Genomic DNA, 21,612 nt, shown 5'->3' with positions numbered 1-21,612 from the left:
TAGATAAATATTAAATTTTTTCTGATTTTCATTTAAATTTTTTAGTAATGGTTCATCATTATTAAAATTATTATCTTGTAATATATCAATAAATTTAATAATATCAGCTTTTGTACAATCAATAACATATTTCAAAAAATTATAAAAATCATCTATAGATAAATCTTTATCAGTATATTCAAAAGTATCTTTACTAAATATTAAACTTTTTATTTGATAAAAAATGTTATAAATTCTATACAACTTTTTTATATGTTTAATTTTATAATCATCCCCATTTTTTTCTAATTTTTTAAGATAACCACAAATTTTTTTTCTATTTATTTTTCTTACATTTCCTTCTTCAAGGTAAAGTTGATTTCTACAATTTTCCTTAATATTATCATTAAATATAAAATCCATTTTTTTATTATATTATATTTAATCATTAAACAACAATTAAATATATAAAATAAAACTTATAACATAATATTGTTATAAGTTTAGAAATCATCATCACTATTATTCTCAGTATCAAAATAATTTATTACATTAATCTTATCAAAAAAACAACAACCAACTTTGTACTCATTAACAAATCTTGTGTCTTCGTAACATAATAATTCTGTTGCATTTTTAAACAAATTATCCAATTCTTCTCTTGTATCAAAATAACTTTCTTCTACATTAAATGTTTTAACATTATTAAAAACATCTTTTAAATCAATGCTACCATCGTTCACTGATTTAACTGTTTGATTAATATTACTATCAATATTTTTTAATATTTGGTAATCTTCTTCACTATCAAATATTAATCCACGAACTCTGAATCGTTTACAAATATTTGATTGACTTGTTTGATTGTTTTTTGATTTAAAACCCATTATATTTTTTTATATTTATTTTCTTAAATCAAATTTATTTTTTTCTGATTCAAATATTAGTTTAACTATAATACTAAGTAAAAAAATAAAAAATGGATACCAAACTAACAAGAAAACAAGTCTACAAAAAATACAACATTGATACTGAAAAACAAAAATTTTTAGACGACACTCCACTAGATAAAATAATATACTACGAAGAGTTTAATAAAAGTCTTACAAAAAAAGGTTATTTTGATAAAATATTTCCTCCTTATGTTTCTGATAAAGAATACATAAAAAAATACGATCAAAGATGTAAAAAATGTCAAAAAACTGAAAACTGGAAAATCTGGAAAAACTGTTTAAACTATAAAGATTGTTATCCACAAAATGAAAAAGGTGCAATGTTTAAAAATGCATATGGTAACAAAGAATGGATTCCATGGAAAACTTAAAAATAATTAGTAGTAAGTAAATGATTACAGTGTAGTATAGTAAATGTTGACATCTCCATCACTCACTTTTATTTCTAACTCTTCGAGCAAAAGAGCGACTACTTGTTAAATAACTTTTTACTAACTCTTCGAACAAAGAGCGACTACTTGAGAACGAATGAAATGAGTGAGCGAAGCGAACGAATGAAATGAGAGAACAAGAGGAGCGACTTTGTGAGTTGAGTTAGTAAAAAGTTATTTAACAAGAGGAGCGATTTTGTGAGATGAGTTAGAAATAAAAGTGAGTGAGGGAGATGGCAACATTTACTATACTACTTGTTTATGTGTTTCTGTTTTGGGATTCCACGTGTTTCTGTTTTCTAATTGCGTGTTTCTGTTTTGGGTTTGTTGTTTTCGTTTTTCAGTTTTGTGGTTTTCTGGTTTCTATAAGCCACCGTATATATTTGACCGTGGTCTGCATTAAAACTGATATAGTCAGTGCAGTCTCTGGAGACAAGTAAACTCATTTGAGCATTTCCTCACAGATTTCAAATTGTTCAGGTAAGATGCCGAATTTCTTTTGAATTTTACTAAGCAACTATTTCTACAAGGTTCAATTTTTTGATGTTCCAGAGTAGTTTTCTTTCTTCTCTCTTCCACTGATAGAATCAAAGTATGTTTGTTCGATGTATTGGTAGAGCGTGTTTCAGGGTGTTTAATGGAGAAAAATCAAACTAAATCCCGGGATGGGAGTGGCTGTACACAGGCTAATTTACTTTGGATTCGAGAGAGACTAAAAGATCAATTAACTCGAAAAAATTCATCATTTTCTTCCCTTTGCGTACATGAATTATCACATTTTCCTTCTAAAAAATTCGCCAATTTGTGCATGCATCATTTCTGGCACGTATTTTTTATAGCGCTGGAGTCCTCTAAAAGTAATGAAAACTAATGTGATGGACTAATGACTTTTTGTTAGTCGCTTTTGTTTCTGCTTATTGACAGTTTGGTGTAATTCGCCTGTTTGGACCCTTTCTTTAATTTAATTATGGAATTTCATATTAACTGCCACCGACTCATTTTTTTGTGGATTAGACCTCGCTGTTCTTAATGTGAGTATTTCTTTAGACTGAAACAATTGCTTTATTAACTAGATCTTCAAGATACTTGAAGCTTTGGAATCGTGCCTTTGTCAACAAATGACATTCATTGCCGAGGTAAGGGAGAAAAAGTTGTTAATTTAGATTTCTGTTAATTTGCCCACCCCTGACCATCCCATCCCCGCCCTTCAGGGCGGAAAAACGTAATGAGCATGCGTGAACTTTTTTGCCCAGATCCCCTGGTCGGGTTTGAAAAAATGGCGGGATTTCAAACATTTTATTGCCTAAAAATAAAATGTTTCCACTCATAACCTGGAAAGAACAGGCAATTTGTCTTCAAAAGTTGCAAGCTGTGGTTATAACCTTGTCGTTACTTAATTTTCTCGAAGAATACCTCATAATAAAACGGACTTTAACGACATTAATTTCCTTGCGTTGTACCGGAAATGTGCATGCGTAGGTCCGATTTTTTTCAAGATGATTTCACAAAATGTGTTCATATAAGGAAGTTCCTGGATATATAAGGTCCGGAGCTCCACTGTGGACACAAAAACAACATATCTTTGGACAGTGATTTGCCCAAAGAAAATAACGCTTGCCCACAATGTGTTTGAAGTCACTGAACTTTGTCGCACTCGAGCTGATATTTTAAAACCCACGCTCGATCGGACACTCGTAGTTTCGCAGATCACTAAAATATAAACAAAATCCTCAATATAGAAGTTATTGCGTTGATATGTGGGCAGGTAAAAGGTTAATCTTTATCTAGTAAAATCTTCCCAAAAATCGGTTTCAAAGCAACTGTTTTTTTTTTAATCTTGCTCGTTTCTCGCAGATATATAAATTTTACTTTGTGTTGTTAAGTTGAACACGCATAACATCTGTCAAAAACCTACGCGTAAATAGGATTTCCTTCAAACAAAGTCAAAGTTACATTATTTCAAAAACTTCTTGCTGATAATGAAGAAGTGAATTTTCTGTACGAAAACAATCTACCTAAACATCTTAAAAGCAAAAGATCAGTGGCAACTTGGCAGCCAAGTCATGATTAACCATTTAGCTATTTTAAGCTTAACTGGTCCATGCGAGGGTCTTCGTTTAAGCAAATTAAACTCAGCCGATCATTAGAAAATACAGAAGATTGCACATAAGGGTTTGCTTTGCTCGCTTCAGTCAAATCAAGCTGCAGCAATTGCTTACGGGCAAAGAGTCAATTGTTTTGAAGTCACTGCCGGCAGTTGTCGTTCTCTATCTGAGTGAAAAGGACAATTTGCGTACAGAAAGTTATTTTTATAAAGAACAAAAACTTTCACAGTGCACTGGGAAACAAAACTGTGTAATGAAAAATGAAAAAAACTCTGGCTACTATTACATGAGCAACAGAAAAATGATCCTGAGTAAGCTTGCTGGCCTTCTATTTCCGAGAAAGTTAAAATAAGCGCACAAGTTTGTTCATTCTGATGCGTTATAAAAGCAATATGGTTCTTTGACTGAAGACAAAGATAAAGCTGGTTCTGCAAGGTAATAAATCTGGGCGTGTAAAAAAAGTAACCGTAACTACTAATAACAGAATACGAACGGGTCTTAATTTAACCCGGCGAAATCAACTCACAAATTAATCCGGGATGCACAATACAAAAAAATACTCGCCTCTTTAAAAATGTTCAAAACCTTTTATTCCACTGGAAACTGACGGAGTGATCCGTTTTTCCTTTAACATTGGTTGTTCTGAATCCAAAGTAATTTTCAAGCGACGGAAAAAAAGCAAACATGTCAATTAAAAATGCTTTACAAGGAGCGAACGTTCGCACCTCGTGCATTTCACTCAGAACTCCAGCAACAAACAAACACAGTCAGCACAGTCAACACACAGAAAAGCCCGCCTTGAGCCTGCGATAAGGGATGCGCAGAAGCTTGCGCAGAACGTTTTTCCGCCCTGAATCCCCGCCCCTCCCCTGTCCATAATCCAGTCTCCCCCGTTTCCCCTTGTCTCACGCAACGCCTGCCTGCAGGAGCCTGCATGTTATCGTTCTCTATCGCTTGCACTGCAATGAGAACCAAAAATTCCCGTGTAGTATCATCCAGAAAACAGTGTAACGCCTTTGCATGATGTTTCTGATGGTATTGGTGTCCATTGTGATATCGAAACACCTTCAAAGTGTACCGGAATTTTTCACTTCATTGGTGAAAGAATCATGCGTACGTTCTAATCGGCAGCACTCCGTTTTACTTTTTCCTGCTTCAAAAAAGAACATAATGACACCCTATGTTGCTCATTTTACTACCTGCAATTTTAATGAGCGAAAAGGGAGAAAAGATGCTCCGCACAAAAATAGTAAGTACAATTTTGAAAGAGAATTTAGATCAGAATGTACTTCGGCCATTTGTTATTTGGTATATCCCCAGTATTAATTAAAGCAAAGTCTTGTAGCTATGTACATGCATTTTGGACAGCAATGTTGCTGTTTGTTTTGATATAGTAATATTTATTTGTCTTTTCTATATATCTTAATTTTAAGTGTCCCCATTTAGCTGTACTGAGCTAAACAAGATTTTCGCACTGAAATTATTACCCTTGGTTTTCCTAGAGTGCGGCATAATGGGATTTCCGCAATATGAAAAATAATAGAATGAAGATAATGTGAACTCAAAATACAAAATAATGTTGCACAATAGCTGAGGCCACACTTAGCAAGTTAACCAGGTTACTTTTTGAATAAGCTGGACAAAAACTCTTCTAAACGTTACCTGGTTGCCAGACTCAAGTTTGTTGAAAAAGAAAAGCCAAACCTGGATGCAAGTCAAAAAAAGTAATTTTCAAAACTTAGTGAGTGTGTGCATCGTAAGACCTAAATTCTGAAAATTCTCAGGCACAGGTGGAGATGATTAATAATCAATAATCAATTATTGATGGTGTTAACCTTTGTTTAACTCCTCTGTGAGGTGGTTTTAAAAAACCTATCCTAGTTATTAAATCTATTGTTCTCAAGTGATTTGAACATTGTTAACTACCGGTAGGTTAAAACTCTGTTAAGACCATAGAATCCTCAGCCACACTTGCAAAACTCCCAAAACCCTTCTGACCTTAGAGTTGCTATTTTTGATGATACACATCTATCAATGCTTTCTTTGCTATTAAACTGAATTGCAATATACCTTAATGGCCAATTTCATTTTTTTGAAATGGAATCCCCGTTTTCTTAGTGTAGACTAAAATCTTCAACCAATTGATCAGTTTTCTGGAATGTGAGCCAAACTCTCCGATTTCATTCTATACCCTATCTCAGACTTAACTGTTTGAAAACCATACCCTTCACAGCAACACAAACCTACATAGCCCGTTAACCACTTAACACAAGTTTGACTTTATTCTATCATTCACCAATAATTATTCTTAGCAATTTTGAAAGGTGCTCGTGTTGCATAATGGCCCATGTCGCAATGTTGCTGGAAATGACTCATTGCTTAAAAATTGCCAAATTTTCTTACACAGGCTTGTTTTGCAGTGGCAAATCCTTATATGAGAGAAAATAAACTGAAAAGGTATCCACATTTCTGAGCAAAAAGGCAGCAATTTTTAAAAATGCTAATGTCACTGTGAGTGCTGAATGCACTGAAAAATTCAGGTTGTCATGTGCTTGTTGATATGAAGATAAAACAAAGTTTAAAAATCAAAGACAAACTCCCCCTTTTTTTCAAGAAGCTGTCCACTGCACACCATGAAAACAGTACTTAACTATGCATTATTTTACAAAGAACAGCACTTCACTGTAGTTTCCTGCAGTAGTGAAGTTCAAACAAAAGAGAGAAAACTTAGATTCGGAACTTAGATATGATGTGTGGTCAATGAGTTGCAGCAATGCTTGAAAAATTATAGATTTTCTGAAGCCAGTCGGCAAAATTAACGAAAATGTCATTTTTTCCTTTCGATTAACTCTGCAATTGCCAATTTCTAATGCGATCCAGGCTCCAAAATTGAGATCTGCCAAAGACACCTGGCCATCATCTGGTCAAATAAAAGGAGCAAAGTGATTGGCCCAAGTAGTTAGGTGCAAAGGAGACTAGCTCCTCCAGGGCTTGAAATAATTTCCCAGCTGGCTGGTCAAGTTGTTCATTCAAACTTATTTTTGCTCAGATGCAACTCGTTTTTGGGCAGACAAATATCTGTAACAGATCTCTATAAAAGACCCCCCTTTCCCTTGCATGATGTTTATCAACCAAAACAAGTTTAAGCCCTTATTGTATATAAAGCATTGCATTAAAATCATGCAGAAAGTATGGAACGCACATTGAAACACAAATTGAATGTGAATTCAAGTGAAGAATTCAGAGTGTGTATAAAGTTGTAGACATGTCACTTGATTTTAGCAGGAGACTACAGGAGCCATGTATCGATTTGATAGATTCCCAGTGACTTAAAACTCTTTTAGAGAATTATGATTCACACAGAGAATTTTTTTAAAGTTAACCAGGGATTTAAGCGAAACTCTACAGGATGTGAAAATTGGCAAGGTATTAAAAAAAACAAAGGAAAAAAGGGCAGTGTTTATTGTTGAAGCAAATGTGTTTACAACTCTAACTTGTGCATAGAACGTTACGGCTATTTGATCAGCAGTTTTTTATTGTCCAGCTAAATCGTCAAATACGTCCCAGGGCTCGAAAAAAACTTGAATTGCAGTTTGTCCTTTGGCTTGCCTGGGGCCTCTTCTGGCTCATCTTAGTTAATGATTTAGTTAGAAGATGACTTTCTTAGACCCTTGCCCATTGGGCAAGTGAATTTAAAAGTTACTTGCCCCGGAAGAAAATCTGCTTGTCCCGGACAGGCAGACGGGACTTTTTTCGAACCCTGCGCAGGGCTGTCAACCCCCCACGTCCTCAAATATTGAAAATTGATAAGGAAGGGGATGAAAGATAATGTCATGGTGCTCTATTAATGACATCATTTGTGGTAAAAATACCCGATCATCACAAATTCATGGCATATTGTAACATTTGACTTGACTGGTTTACTTCTCAGTAATTACATTATTTTATTTCTATTTTATTTTTTTAAGAAAACTTTTAATTTCATTTATTTTTATTTTTTATTTTTACCAGCAAACAGCAGATTACATGCAATACCCTAATACCCTAAACGGTTACAACTTGGCTAACAGTAACTACCAGTTTACAAGTTAACACTAACAATTACTAACTCACAAGTTGACACTAGCAATAACTAAACTTACAAGATTACACTAACAATAACTGGCTAACTAGCTTACAATTTAACACTAGCATTACTATGATACTATGCAATACAGATAAATTATCAAGACAGTTAAGCTTGTTTAAGTAGGCAGTGAAGGAAGGTTATAATTTGAACAATTTTATGCGGGGGACCGACTTAGAGAGCGAATCGAACAACATCAACAAACTAAGATTTTTCAAGATAAAGTCTGAAATAACTCCCAGTAATTACTGGGGCCATCACCAGGTTTTAGCTTAAGTAAATAGGTTGATTTAAGATAATGTAGAAAGTCTTGTATGAAGGGAGGGGCTTTCTTATTTTTACATATCCAAATATAATGTCTGGCTAATGATAGACAGAAATTTATTTGATTATGGTTTTTAGAGGCGTCTGGTGTCAAAGCAAAGCCTGTAGAAAAATTTATTTTGTAATTTTGTGGGATAATTTGTGATAAAGTAATTTAAAGTCATCGGATTAAGGAATTCCAAAAGGGCACTGGTTACTTTGGAACAAGACCAAAATAGATGCATCAGTTTTTCTAGTTCTTCGTTACAAAAGGAGCAGTTTGGACCGTCTTTTATTCCAATTTTTGGTCAATATTTGTCTGTGCAGAAGTGTGAATTGAAATTCTACCAGTCTTGTGCTTTTAGTACATTTTAGAACTAATTGATAGGCCTCATACTATTTGATGCACTTGTCGCCTTTGATATTGCATTCCTTTATCCATTTCTACTGAGTCTGTGTAGGGAGTGTACTTTTACTTGATGTAAGTTTAGTGTACAAATTTGACTTGCTTTTTGTGCTTTTGCTACCATTCACATTGTATGCTAAAATTACAAATGGCATACCGGAGTTTATGAGGAAATGTTCAATGTTAACAGTAAAATAGCTCAAACAAAGCAAAATAGTTGAAATTTTCTTGTTTACTTGGAGTCTACTGAAATGGCAAACATTGGTGATTATCCAGGAGATTTCATCCTCAAATCTGGAGACCGGGAGATACGGTCCAAAAACTGGAGTCTCCCGGATTATCCAGGAGAGTTGACAGCACTGCCTGCATCCCCTTTCACTTTTTTTTTCTTCCCTAATCATGCATCTACCATTCATTTATAATGCATTGTCAACTCTGATTTGAAACTTTAACTTGTCTTTGAGTTTTAATTTGTTTATGAATGAAATTTGTTTATTCTTACCCTTCCATTATTTATTTTGTTTCTTCCAGATCTTGATCCCTGTTTGTAATGGATAATCTGTTCAAAGTTGCACTCAGGTCTCAGACCATATTCAGTGGCTTTCTTTTTGTGGTTTCTGTGATATCCTGGCCTTTTGTAATAGATCTACTGAGGGACTATCATGGCAAAGACAGGTTCAATTTCAACTGTGTTCCTAAGCCTAATGACTTCACAAGACAGCGCTGTTATGACAACTACACTTCTGCCACAAGCCCACTGCTAACACCATTGGACTTTGCTGGTATTACTTATGGTGTGTCAGCATCTGTTTGGTTGTTTTTTACCCTTATGGGGGCTGCAATACTGCGAAGGTTCCATCAGGAGGAAAACAGAAAGAAAATAGTGGAGAAACAGTTTTATTGTGTGTTCATTTGTCACATTTGCATTCAATGCGCCATTCTTGCTGTCATGATGGGTCTGTTCTGTCATTACCAGACACTCACTTTTCCTGCCGAGTATACGTGCTCTGTGACAAACACAACACTCTCTTCATTCACCCAAGTGGCCGTTAACATTACATGCAATGACCTGCGATACAAAGAGAAATCAAAAGTGAACATTGCTATCATTGTGGTCATGGCAGTTTCCCTTCTACTCTGTCTGTTGACCATTATTCATGTAGCAAAAACCAAAGAAAATCTCTTCCAACTGCTGCTAGGAAATGTTGATGAAGACCATGGCAGAAATGTTGAGGAAACAAGTTTAGAAGGTAACTAAAGCAAATTTTAAAATCCAAAACTAGTTAAATAGTAGCACAGTTCCTAGCTCACAAACCAGTCAATTTTGCTTCGTTAACTGAGAGTTTCATTGTATCATTTTCAAAAATTATTGAAACTTTGATCTTGAACGTAAACAGAGCAACCAAAAAACAGCGTTCTGGGCCCGAAACGTTACTGGGGCTATTGAGAAACAGGCCTCTGGCCTCCAAAATCCATACCTGTTTTCAGACCAGGCCTTTAATAAATTAAACTCATCATTACTTTGATTAGAAGGTCTACAAAAAAATTTCTTAAAAGTAATTTATAATTTGCAGATTACTCTTTCTTTCTTATAATGGCATTGAAACAACAAATATATTCATGCACTCCTGTAGTTCCCTCAAAAACCAGACCCGATTCCAGACCAAGATGGGCAAAGTCTATACCCTTTTTCAGACCGAAACGGGGCGGCACATACTAATATGGCCTATGTGAGAGAGTACAGCCACCCCAGGGGGGAACAGAAGTAGATCCTATGACCTTCTGAAATCCATATGCTCTACAAATAAGCCACAGGATAACTGATTCTTAAGGCCATGAAGCTAGGTTCATGTGGCAAACATATCTTGCTCACTGCTTGGGTTAGAAGTTGAATGGGTAGCTTATTTGCAAATATGATGTAAACATGTTGGTCAATAATTATATAAGTCCTGTTGAATTTTTAGTGTGGACAGTCTTGTTCACTCATATTCTTGTTGTAAATTACAGGTGGTGGTTCCGAACACAAATCTCCTGATACTGCAGATCAATCACAAACAACAGGTAAAAATCAGGTCAATAATTGATCTGTAGGTCAATAAGTGATCTGTATTAATTATTAATACAGATCACTTAATCTGGCCAGAGTCTGTTGCATGTTGTTATAGAAAGTTATGACTTATTACTTTTTCTGTTATTGCTTTACTTTTTTACTTACATCTTTAAAAGATAAAGCAGTTCTATAGCAGTTCCTAGCAAAAAGTAAATGAACACCCCATACCACCATTTCTCATTGTTTCTCATTAAATTACCCTAAACTGGTGCAAACTCTGGCTGAGATGGTGGTTCCTCTAGCCTGTTCCAGGCAATCAGATAGTGGAATGTGGTACAAAGTCAGAGAGCAGGAGAAAATAAGGGGAGGGAGAGGGAGATGAATGCCTGGAACAAGCTACGTACATTTCCTTTGGCTTATTAGGGAGCTTAAGCAACAATATTTTTGAGCGACTGACGTCAACCGGAAGTGGTCTTTTTGCAATCTTGGGGCGTGTATCTTGCCATCCTCTAACTGTAACTAAAGCAAATTTTAAAATCCAAATCTAGTTAAATAGTAGCACCGTTCCTAGCTCACAAACCAGTCAATTTTGCTTCATTAACTGAGAGTTTCATTGTATCATTTTCAAAAATTATTGAAACTTTGATCTTGAACCTAAACAGGGCAGGGCAGGTCAAAAAATGTTGATGAAGACCATGGCAGTAAGGGCAAGGAAACAAGTTTAGAAGGTAACTAAAGCAAATTTTAAAATCCAAATTAAACTGCTTAACTAGTAGCACAGTTCTTAGCTCACAAACCAGTCAGTTTTGCTTCGTTAACTGAGAGTTTCATTGTATCATTTTCAAAAATTATTGAAACTTTGATCTTGAATGTAAACAGGGCAGCCACAAAACAGTGTTCTGGGGCCAAAACGTTACTGGGACTATGAGAAACAGCCCCCTGGCCTCCAAAATCCATACCTGTTTTCAGACCAGGCCTCTAATAAATTAAACTCGTCATTACTTTGATTAGAAGGTCAACAAAAAAAATTTCTTAAAAATTATTTATAATTTGCGGATTACTCTTTCTTTCTTATTCATTTGGAATTGAAACAACAAATATATTCATACACTCCTGTAGTTCCCTCAAAAACCAGACCCGATTCCAGACCAAGATGGGCAAAGTCTATACCCTTTTTCAGACCGAAACGGGGCAGCACATACCAATATGGCCTATATGAGGGAGTACAGCCACCCCAGTGGGGAACAGAAGTAGATCCTATGACCTTCTGAAATCCATATGCTCTACAAATAAGCTACAGGATAACTGATTCTTAAGGCCATGAAGCTAGGTTCATGTGGCAAACATATCCTGCTCACTGCTTGGGTTAGAGGTTGAATGGGTAGCTTATTTGCAAATATGATGTAAACATGTTGGTCAATAATTATATAAGTCCTGTTGAAGTTTTAGTGTGGACAGTCTTGTTCACTCATATTCTTGTTGTAATTACAGGTGGTGGTTCCGAACACAAATCTCCTGATACTGCAGATCAATCACACACAACAGGTAAAAATCAGGTCAATTAATATAGATAACTTAATCTGGCCAGACTCTGTTGCATGTTGTTGTAGAAAGTTATGACTTATTACTTTTTCTGTTATTGCTTTACTTTTTTACTTACATCTTTAAAAGATAAAGCAGTTCTATAGCAGTTCCTAGCAAAAAGTAAATGAACACCCCATACCACCATTTCTCATTGTTTCTCATTAAATTACCCTAAACTGGTGCAAACTCTGGCTGAGATGGTGGTTCCTCTAGCCTGTTCCAGGCAATCAGATAGTGGAATGTGGTACAAAGTCAGAGAGCAGGAGAAAATAAGGGGAGGGAGAGGGAGATGAATGCCTGGAACAAGCTACGTACATTTCCTTTGGCTTATTAGGGAGCTTAAGCAACAATATTTTTGAGTGACTGACGTCAACCGGAAGTGGTCTTTTTGCAATCTAGGGGCGTGTATCTTGCCATCCTCAAACTGTAACTTTAGAAAGCAAATTTTAAAATCCAAATCTAGTTAAATAGTAGCACCGTTCCTAGCTCACAAACCACTTAATTTTGCTTCGTTAACTAAGAGTTTCATTGTATCATTTTCAAAAATTATTGAAACTTTGATCTTGAACCTAAACAGGGCAGGGCAGGTCAAAAAATGTTGATGAAGACCATGGCAGTAAGGGCGAGGAAACAAGTTTAGAAGATAACTAAAGCAAATTTTAAAATCCAAATCTAGTTAAATAGTAGCACAGTTCCTAGCTCACAAACCAGTCAATTTTGCTTCGTTAACTGAGAGTTTCACTGTATCATTTTCAAAAACTATTGAAACTTTGATCTTGAATGTAAACAGGGCAACCACAAAACAGCGTTCCAGGCCCAAAATGTTACTGGGGCTATTGAGAAACAGGCCTCTGGCCTCCAAAATCCACACCTGTTTTCAGACCAGGCCTCTAATAAATTAAACTCATCATTACTTTGAATAGAAGGTCAACAAAACAATTTCTTAAAAGTTATTTATAATTTGCAGATTGAACGACGGACGTCAACCAGAAGTGGACTTTTTGCAATCTTGGTTCGTGATGTTGACCCAATTTTTGGGCAAATCATCAGAACAGACACTTAAGAATACAAATTTGGTAGCGTCAAGGCATATTAAAAGGGAAAATGCTTCACTTCCAGTTGATGTGCGTCATTCAAAAACATCTTTGCTTAAGCCCCCTATTAACAGTTAGATGTGTATATGCATTCAATCAAGGTGGCCATAAGCCACTTTGGAAATGAGTAAAGTTTACAAGGGGGTTTTGCCAGGCCTGATACAGTAATTATTACTGTATCAGACCTGCCAAGTCCCCTGTTCCTGCCTGGGGACTCCCAGTTTTGACAAGGGTTATTACCCCGGTTCCCCCGTTGAGAGCCACAAGTGACATTTGATCAACTGTTAGATTCTCCTTTTATGTTACGACAGGCATCCTGAACTGACTATAGCCAATAGGCGAATCCTTTTTTACACTTTTGGCCTCATTAACATGTGCTTATTATTATCTGATACAGCTAATAAAATAAAATCTCCAAATATTAAAAGAGCATAAGAATTTCTGTTATCTCTGAAAATGTGCACTGATGGAAATGTGGTGGTGAATTTTTAGCCTGGACAGTCTTGTTCATTCACATTATTTCTTGTTGTTCAGGTGGTGGTTCCATACAAGAATCTCCTGTTACAGATCCATCACAAACACCAGGTAAAAATCAGGTCAAAAATGGATTAGGCCATAAAATTATTCTGTTGATTGTTTTTATAGACTCTCACTCATTACTTTTTCTATTATTTACTTTTTTACTTTAATACATCTTTAAGGGAAACAAAATTTTCCGTTCAAGAATAAAATGAAATAATTTGCCGAAAAAGTAAGTGATCAAAAGCACCCCATACCAACTTGAAAAAAACATGTCGAAATAATAATTGCCCTGAACTGGTTCAAACTCTCTCTCAGAAGGTGGTTTCCACTGGATAAATACAAGCAAGATGTATAGGGGTCATTTCATAAGTAGGTGGAAAATGATCGTTTGGGTGAGTTTGGTCCTGAACAGGACTCTTGTTGATAACTGACAACAATAGAATCACTGGACAAAGGACAATTTGACTAACAATCAATGACCGTCCAGCTGTGACAAAAGATGGATCAAAAAGCACCAGTCACCTTTAGAGCCTTCATAGCCAATAACATCACAGCTTAAGTGACAAATGACCAATAACATTGAGACTTAATTGACCAATCTGGCCAATAACAAGAGTTTCAACTGATGTGATACAACTCACTTTGACTCCAAAGAAAAGATGACTACTGCACAGGTTGTCAAAACATCACTCACTGTCAACAAGAGTCCTATTCAGGACTTCACTCACCCAGATGATCATGCTGCATCTACTTTAATATAGTTAGATGTATATATGCATTCAATCTGTGTGACCATAAGAAAAAGGTTATTGCAGGCCCTCCATTGATCCAGTTGCAAAGTTCTTATCACGTTGAACAACCATAATCAACTTTGGAAAAACGAATGGAATTTACAAACTTCCAGAAAAATTCTTTGCATTTCTTGACACTTCTGATTGCATTCCCCACCTTATGCTTATTCAAGTTGCAGCAAATCTGCCTATGGATGTGACAAATCATAGGCAGTTAATAATTTTCATATCTTGCCATCCTCAGACTGTAATGAAACAGATGGCTGGAAAAAAGCCACCAGTAACATTTGATCAGCTGCTAGATTCTCCTTTCATATTACCACAGGCGTCCTGAACTGACTATAGCCAATAGGCGAATCCTTGTTTACATTTTTGGCCTCATTAACATATGCTTATTATTATCTGATGAAGCAAATAACATAAAATCTCCAAATACTGAAAGAGCATAACAATTTCTGTTATCTCTGAAAATTTGCACTGATGTAAATGTGGTGGTGAATTTTTAGCCTGGACAGTCTTGTTCATTCACATAATTTCTTGTTGTTCAGGTGGTGGTTCCAAACAAGAATCTCCTGAGACAGATCCCTCAAAAACATCAGGTGGCATTTCCAAAGAAGAATCTTCTCATACAAATCCGTCACAAACATCAGGTGGCAGTTCCAAACAAGAATCTTCTGATACAGATCCGTCACAAACATCAGGTGGCAGTTCCAAACAAGAATCTTCTGATACAGATCCCTCACAAACACCAGGTAAAAATAAGGTCAAAAATAGATTAGGCCAGAGTCTGTTGATTGTTTTTATAGACTCTCAGACTCATTACTTTTTCTATTATTTACTTTTTTACTTTAATACATCTTTAAGGGAAACAAAATTTTCAGTTAAAGAATAAAATGAAATAATTTGTCTAACAAAAAGTAAGTGATCAAAAAACACTCCATTAACTATCATTTATATTAACTTGAAGAAAACTTGTCGAAATAATTGCCCTGAACTGGTTCAAACCGTGGCTTTGAACGTGGTTTACTCTGGCTACATAGAAGTAAGATGTATAACTGTGAAAGGTTTGAACCCAGGAGTCATTTCATGATTAGGTGGAATATGATCGTTTGGGTGAGTTTTGTCCTGAATAGGACTGTTGTTGATAACTGGCAACAGACAATTTGACTAACAATCAATGACCGTTCAGTTGTGACAAAAGATGGATCAAAAAGCACCAATCACATTTAGAGCCTTCATAGCCAATAACATCACAGCTTAAGTGTCAAATGACCAATAACATTGACACTTAATTGACCAATCTGGCCAATAACCAGAGTTTCAACTGATTTGATACAACTCACTTTGACTCCAAAGAAAAGATGACTACCGCGCAGGTTGTCAAAACGTCATTGACTGTCAACATTCAGGAGTACACTCGCCCAGATGATCATGCTTTACCTACTTATAGTTAAATGTATATATGCAATCGATCAGAGTGACCATAAGTCACTTGGGAAGTTAGTAATGGAGCAATAAATTACTCTATCAGACCTGCCAAGTCCGGTGATCTTGCCTGGGTACTCCCAGTTTTGACAAAGGTTATTGCAGGCCCTCCATTGATCCAGTTGCAAAGTTCTTATCACGTCGAACAACCATAATCAATTTTGGAACAACTAATGAAATTTACAAACTTTCAAAAAAATTCTTTGCATTTCTTGACACTTCTCATTCCACCCTATAGTCAATAGGCGAATCCTTGTTTACAATTTTGGCCTCATTAACATATGCTTATTATTATCTGATAAAGCTAATAAAATAAAATCCGCGAATATTGAAAGGGCATAATAATTTCAGTTATCTCTGAAAATTTGAGCCCGATGTACCGAACAGTTTCAGAGAAATTCTTTTGAAAAAATTACGAACTTTACAAAGAATGTGTGAACTCATTAACGTTGTTGCCACCCAGTAATTTCGTAGTATTTGATTGCTACTATTTCCTTTGTTATTGATTGCAAAGAGCTGAAACTTGGACAAACTGCTCAAATTAACCAACTCTTTCAATTTTTGAACCAAATTTGTGTATACGGCCACGTCTTCTATAGGTTACCTCGTATGCTAATGAGAAAAAAGGAAAACAGTGACGTCAGCAAGGATTTGCCTATATGTGAGCGCCAACATATGACAGAAATGATATAACTGAACGCTAAAATTTGATGAAAAAAAATTGAAAAAACTGTTTTGGAGCTACCCTAAAGAGTATCAAATTACACACTTGCGGTAGCAATTTGCAAATTCTGATCTCCTATTTCGAATCTACAGGAAAATTTACTTCCCAACCTCTTACATAGTTTTTTTCAGCAAAATAGGGGAAAGTTATCAAAAATGCACGTTTTTCTAAGCATTTAGCCTTTTGCAACATCTTAAAAATGAACACAACTGATAATATTGCGTAATAATTTAATGATTATAATTATAACAAATATCGCGTGACAATGTCGTGTGACCCAATTCACGAAATACAACAATGGGCCCTTAAGGGCTTTCGGGTCGGCCTTGGGTTAATTTCTCATTCTTTTAAAGGCCCATGTTCACCCTAGATGCATTGCGCGCCCTGTACTCCAGAAAAAACATTTCGCGTAGTTGAAAATCGCTGCCTTTAGTGTGTAAAGTCAATCTTTGTTAATCTTCTACAGTTCGCTAAATCTGGTTTAAAAGAAAGTCTCAACAAGTTCTTTTGGTATTTTTCTTTACATCTTTTTGGATATTTTGGAATGGTATCGAGCCTTTATGTTTCTGTGAGTGTTTGTTTCACTGCAGCACTTTCGATGGCGGCTCCATCGAAACGAACGGTTGGAAGCATGGTTGGAAGACCGCGTCGACGGGGGTCGCCGAAGTACATTCGTCTCCGTGAATCCGCTTTTTTAATCCCTTGGAGAGATGGGAAAGAAACTCTTGGCTGTAAATTCTACAGACAGCGTGTTTGCCGAGTTCCTTCTACATCGAATGTTCAATTGTAAACAAAGGTCCCGTTGAAATCAGTTGAAAGCAAAACAAGCGAGTCAATCTAACATGAACAATGCTTTATTTAATTTAACCTATGAAGCGAGTGATATCCTTAACGTAAACTTATCGTCTGGCGTATCACGATTAAAGCGGGCTCTAAAGTGGCGAGAACTCTTATTAGCAAACCAATCCTTAGCAAAACCTAAAGAAAGTGTAATACAGCGATTACAGACTGTATGCAGTGCTGATTCGGCGCTTTGCAAACACAACTTCTCGCTTATTCTTTCGAGAACACATACCTAAAAGCTTCCTAAGAATTAACACAAATAATAGATTGAGGAATCAAAACATTTCACAGTCGAATCGGGCTTCAGGAAAACCTCACCTGGTGCTTAGACGTTTCGTAATTTATGACCTTCATTGTGTTCATCGGACTGAACAAGGCATCCATATGCATTCACTACCAGTTTAAATTTTGAGGTGCTTTCTACGGTGACATTTAACGAAGTCGGCGATATATCTTTCTCCATTTGGAAAAGAATTAAAAGTCTTACTGGCCTCTTTGATACTGTCTCTCTGAGCTTCGGTCAAGCGTGAAAAAAGCTACAATTGTAGTCTCCCTCGCAGTCGTTTTTAGTATCGTCACGCAACGCTCCTCAAAGTGGAAGCCAATCAAAACACTGCATTTGACAAAAGAATCGTTTCAAAGCAAAAACAAGCGCGCAAAGCCGTTTGGGTGAACATGGGCCTTTAAATTGCCAAGCAGTTTATATGAGTGACATTTATAGCATAGCTTGTAAAGCTTGGCTCGACCCCCCCTTCCCCCCCCCCCCCCCCCCCCCTGGCTGCATATCTCGCGTGATTTGTTGGCTTGAAACATTCGGGAGCTGACCGTAATCAACAAACAGTTAAGAAAACCTTCTGGGCTTAACGAGGGCTTGCAATTCCATAATTATTATCTCAAATCAAATTCAATTGCTTCTCCAGCAGAAGTGCAACATCAAGAGTTGAGAACCTCATCAGTTGCCACTTTCATCGAATCTATGAAGAAACATGTCCGAAAAGTCACCGAACGACCTTACAGAGATCTTAAATCACCTTTTCATAATCCAGGCGAAGGACCTAAAAGAGATCTGAAGCTTGACGAAATCTTCACCAATTTAATTGTTTATGTGGGGAGAGCTAAGTATGACTTTTCTGGAGACAGATTGAAACAACTAAAAGAGTACCTCAAAGCCAATGAAAATTTGCGACCAACACTGCCAGGAGATATTTTTGATGCTGTAAGACGGAACATTCTTGTTGTCGGTCGTCCTGGAATTGGAAAAACCATGTTTAGCACAAAGATTCTTCGCGACTGGGCGTCCGATAATTTAATCAGCGAAACACAAAAATCACAAATAGATATTAATGTCGCTTTCCTCATTAAGTTGAGGATGTTTAACTCTATAAACAAAGCCCTAAATCTTCGCGACCTTCTAGATCACTCAGAGTATTCAACAGCTCTCTCCGAAGATATCTGGAACTACATCCTTCACAACCCAGAACAAGTACTGGTGATTTTTGATGGATTTGACGAATATTCTGGTAGGACTAAGATCAATGAAGATGACATTCCGCACAGAAACAGTGGAGAAGAGAGGATGCCTGTCCATTTGCTGTTGAAGAAAATAGTATCGGGAAAAATTCTTACCGGTGCGACAGTCTTAATGACTACAAGAACTAATGCCGTTTCATTTATCGGAAGTCTTCACTTTGACAAAGCAGTTGAAATTCTGGGATTTACAACCGAGCAAGTGGAAGATTATGTACAGAAGTTTACAAGAAACGGGGACAAAGCGGAAACCATAAAGCAACACATCACCAGTAACTTAAACGTTCTGGCCTTCTGCTACATTCCTGTGAATTGTTTCATCATTTGTTCGTGCTTGTTAGAGTTGCTTGATAACACTACTGGATTTACTAGCCTCCCGACAAGACTGACAGAAATATACTCGATTGCAATAAAGATGTTTTACTTTAGTTACGATGATGATCAATATCGCCACGATAAAGTCCAAGGTCAACCGTTTTTCCTAAAGCCGTTTAAGGAACTTTCTTCCCCTGTACAAAATGTGTTTGCACGTCTGGGAAAAATTGCCTTTGATGGAATTAAAGATGGAAGACTAATTTTTGAATCACACGAAGTTAAAGACCTAGAGAGTAATGGGTTGTTCCACCGTTTACCCGATACTAAAGGCAGTCCTTTAGCAGAGAGAAGAGAACAATATTGCTTTTTACACCTGACGATACAGGAGTTCTTAGCGGCGAAGTATTTGGTGGTCACGTACAGTTCCGAAGACCTGCAGAAGTTTGTTTCCGATCACATCCGGGATGGCGCGTGGAAGGTTGTGATGCAGTTTGTGGCTGGACTGCTGGCTGAAAAAGAAGGACAATCAACAGATATTTTCAGCGACCTTCTTCCCTCAGAAACGTTTACTTATGAAGTTGAAATCAAGATGAATGAAGATTCAGAGGAACGAACTGAAACACCGACCTTTTGGCCAGCTCCTGAACACGGGTTATTAGTGGTGACGCTATTCAATTGCATGTATGAGAACAAAGCCTCTGATCGAGAAGTTCAAAAGAAACTGGAGAAAATTGGTTGTAATGCGCTTTATTTTATTAACTGTAACCTGTCACCTCTCGACTGTTTAGCATTAGTGCATGCGCTTAAATCTGTTGAAGGAATTTTGTATTTTGAATTAAGCTTCAACAACCTTCAGTCGCTAGGATGTATTGAGATTGCGAAGTTGTTACCTGGCAACCAACACAATCAGGGTTTTTGCGAACTAAAAATATTAAATCTCGTGGGTAACAACATAACTGCTGAAGGAGTAAAACATTTATCCACAGCACTCACACACACTAACTGCACACTAAACAGCTTAAAACTCGGGAGTAACAACATAACTGATGAAGGAGTAAAACATTTATCCACAGCGCTCACACACACTAACTGCACACTAAACAGCTTAGACCTCGGGTATAACAACATAACTGATGAAGAAGTAAAACATTTATCTACAGCACTCACACACACAAACTGCACACTAAACAGCTTAAACCTCGATTATAACAACATAACTGATGAAGGAGTAAAACATTTATCTACAGCACTCACACACACTAACCGCACACTAAACAGCTTATACCTCTTGAATAACAAAATAACTGATAAAGGTAAAAATCTCCTAAAATCATTGAACACATACTGTAAAGTAGATATCTAATCCTTGTATGCAATGTAAATGTTTCTCTTTTGAAGGAATTTTGGATTTTGATTTAAGCTTCAGCAACCTTCAGTCGCTAGGATGTATTGAGATTGCGAAGTTGTTAACTGGCAACCAACACAATCAGGGTTTTTGCGAACTAAAAAGATTAAACCTCGCTTTTAATCAGATAACTGATTAACACCACACTAACTACAAACTAAACAACTTAAAGCTGAATCAATATTGCTTTTTCTAAACTTAAAGCTCAATAAGATAACTGATGGATGTATAAAACGCTTCACTGCCGGCACCGCACTCACACATACTAACTGCAAAAGAAACAAAGCTTAGACCTTAGAGCTAACAAAATAACCCAGCAAGGAAAAAATCTCTCAAAAGCAAGGAAAATAAACTATAAAGTATTTATCTAAGCATGTGTAAATATATTTTTCCGAACAGCAATAATTCTTTGACATTATATTTTCGATTTTTTAAAAAGAAGTTAAGTTTTTTGAGTTCGTCAATCAGGTAACTTCTAAGCAATCTCGAAGCACTTAGGTTTCTGTTTATATATTGTTTTTTTCGTAATAATAGTGTGGGTTTTTGTGAGAAGAGAAAATTTGTTTGGTCATTACTATAGCTTTACATAGCAACAGGGTGTGATTTAAAAAAAAAAGAACAACTTGTATTAATGACCCATAATGGAGACTGGAACAAATTGATGGACATTTATATATATATTCAACTTAGATAACTAAACATACAGCTACATATGAAGACATTTTCCTTTAGGAATGTTATTAGTATAATGTGATAATCATGGTTTCACTGATTTACAGTAACCGTCACCTTAGAATTCTATTTTGCAGTTGTGGCTTTTTCTAAAAGTGACTGATACATCATGTTTAGCTTTCCTGCAAGTATTCATCCTTGTATATAAGTTTAGTTTTTGATATGATTAAAGTTCTGTTAGACCAATATTATAAATGTCCGCCTGGCCTCCATCCTTAGTAAATCAATCTGTGCATC

General features: G+C 36.2%; 1 protein-coding gene across 1 annotated transcript; it reads left to right on the top strand.

Annotated features, from left to right (window-relative positions):
* Positions 1 to 4,466: 4,466 nt before the first annotated feature.
* On the top strand, positions 4,467 to 20,782 carry LOC140924891 (uncharacterized). Its single transcript, XM_073374881.1, has 9 exons — positions 4,467 to 4,717; positions 8,835 to 9,553; positions 10,311 to 10,364; positions 11,016 to 11,081; positions 11,845 to 11,898; positions 13,566 to 13,616; positions 14,893 to 15,096; positions 18,317 to 20,551; positions 20,637 to 20,782. The coding sequence occupies exons 2-9, from the start codon at positions 8,854 to 8,856 to the stop codon at positions 20,780 to 20,782; spliced, it is 3,510 nt and encodes a 1,169-aa protein (XP_073230982.1). The 5' UTR covers positions 4,467 to 4,717; positions 8,835 to 8,853.
* Positions 20,783 to 21,612: the final 830 nt, after the last annotated feature.

The sequence above is a fragment of the Porites lutea genome, chromosome 14, assembly GCF_958299795.1.
Source record: "Porites lutea chromosome 14, jaPorLute2.1, whole genome shotgun sequence".
In the NCBI taxonomy this organism is placed as follows: Eukaryota; Metazoa; Cnidaria; class Anthozoa; order Scleractinia; family Poritidae; genus Porites; species Porites lutea.
Note: the sequence above shows the minus strand (reverse complement) of the source record. Positions and strands in the feature narration are given on the sequence as shown.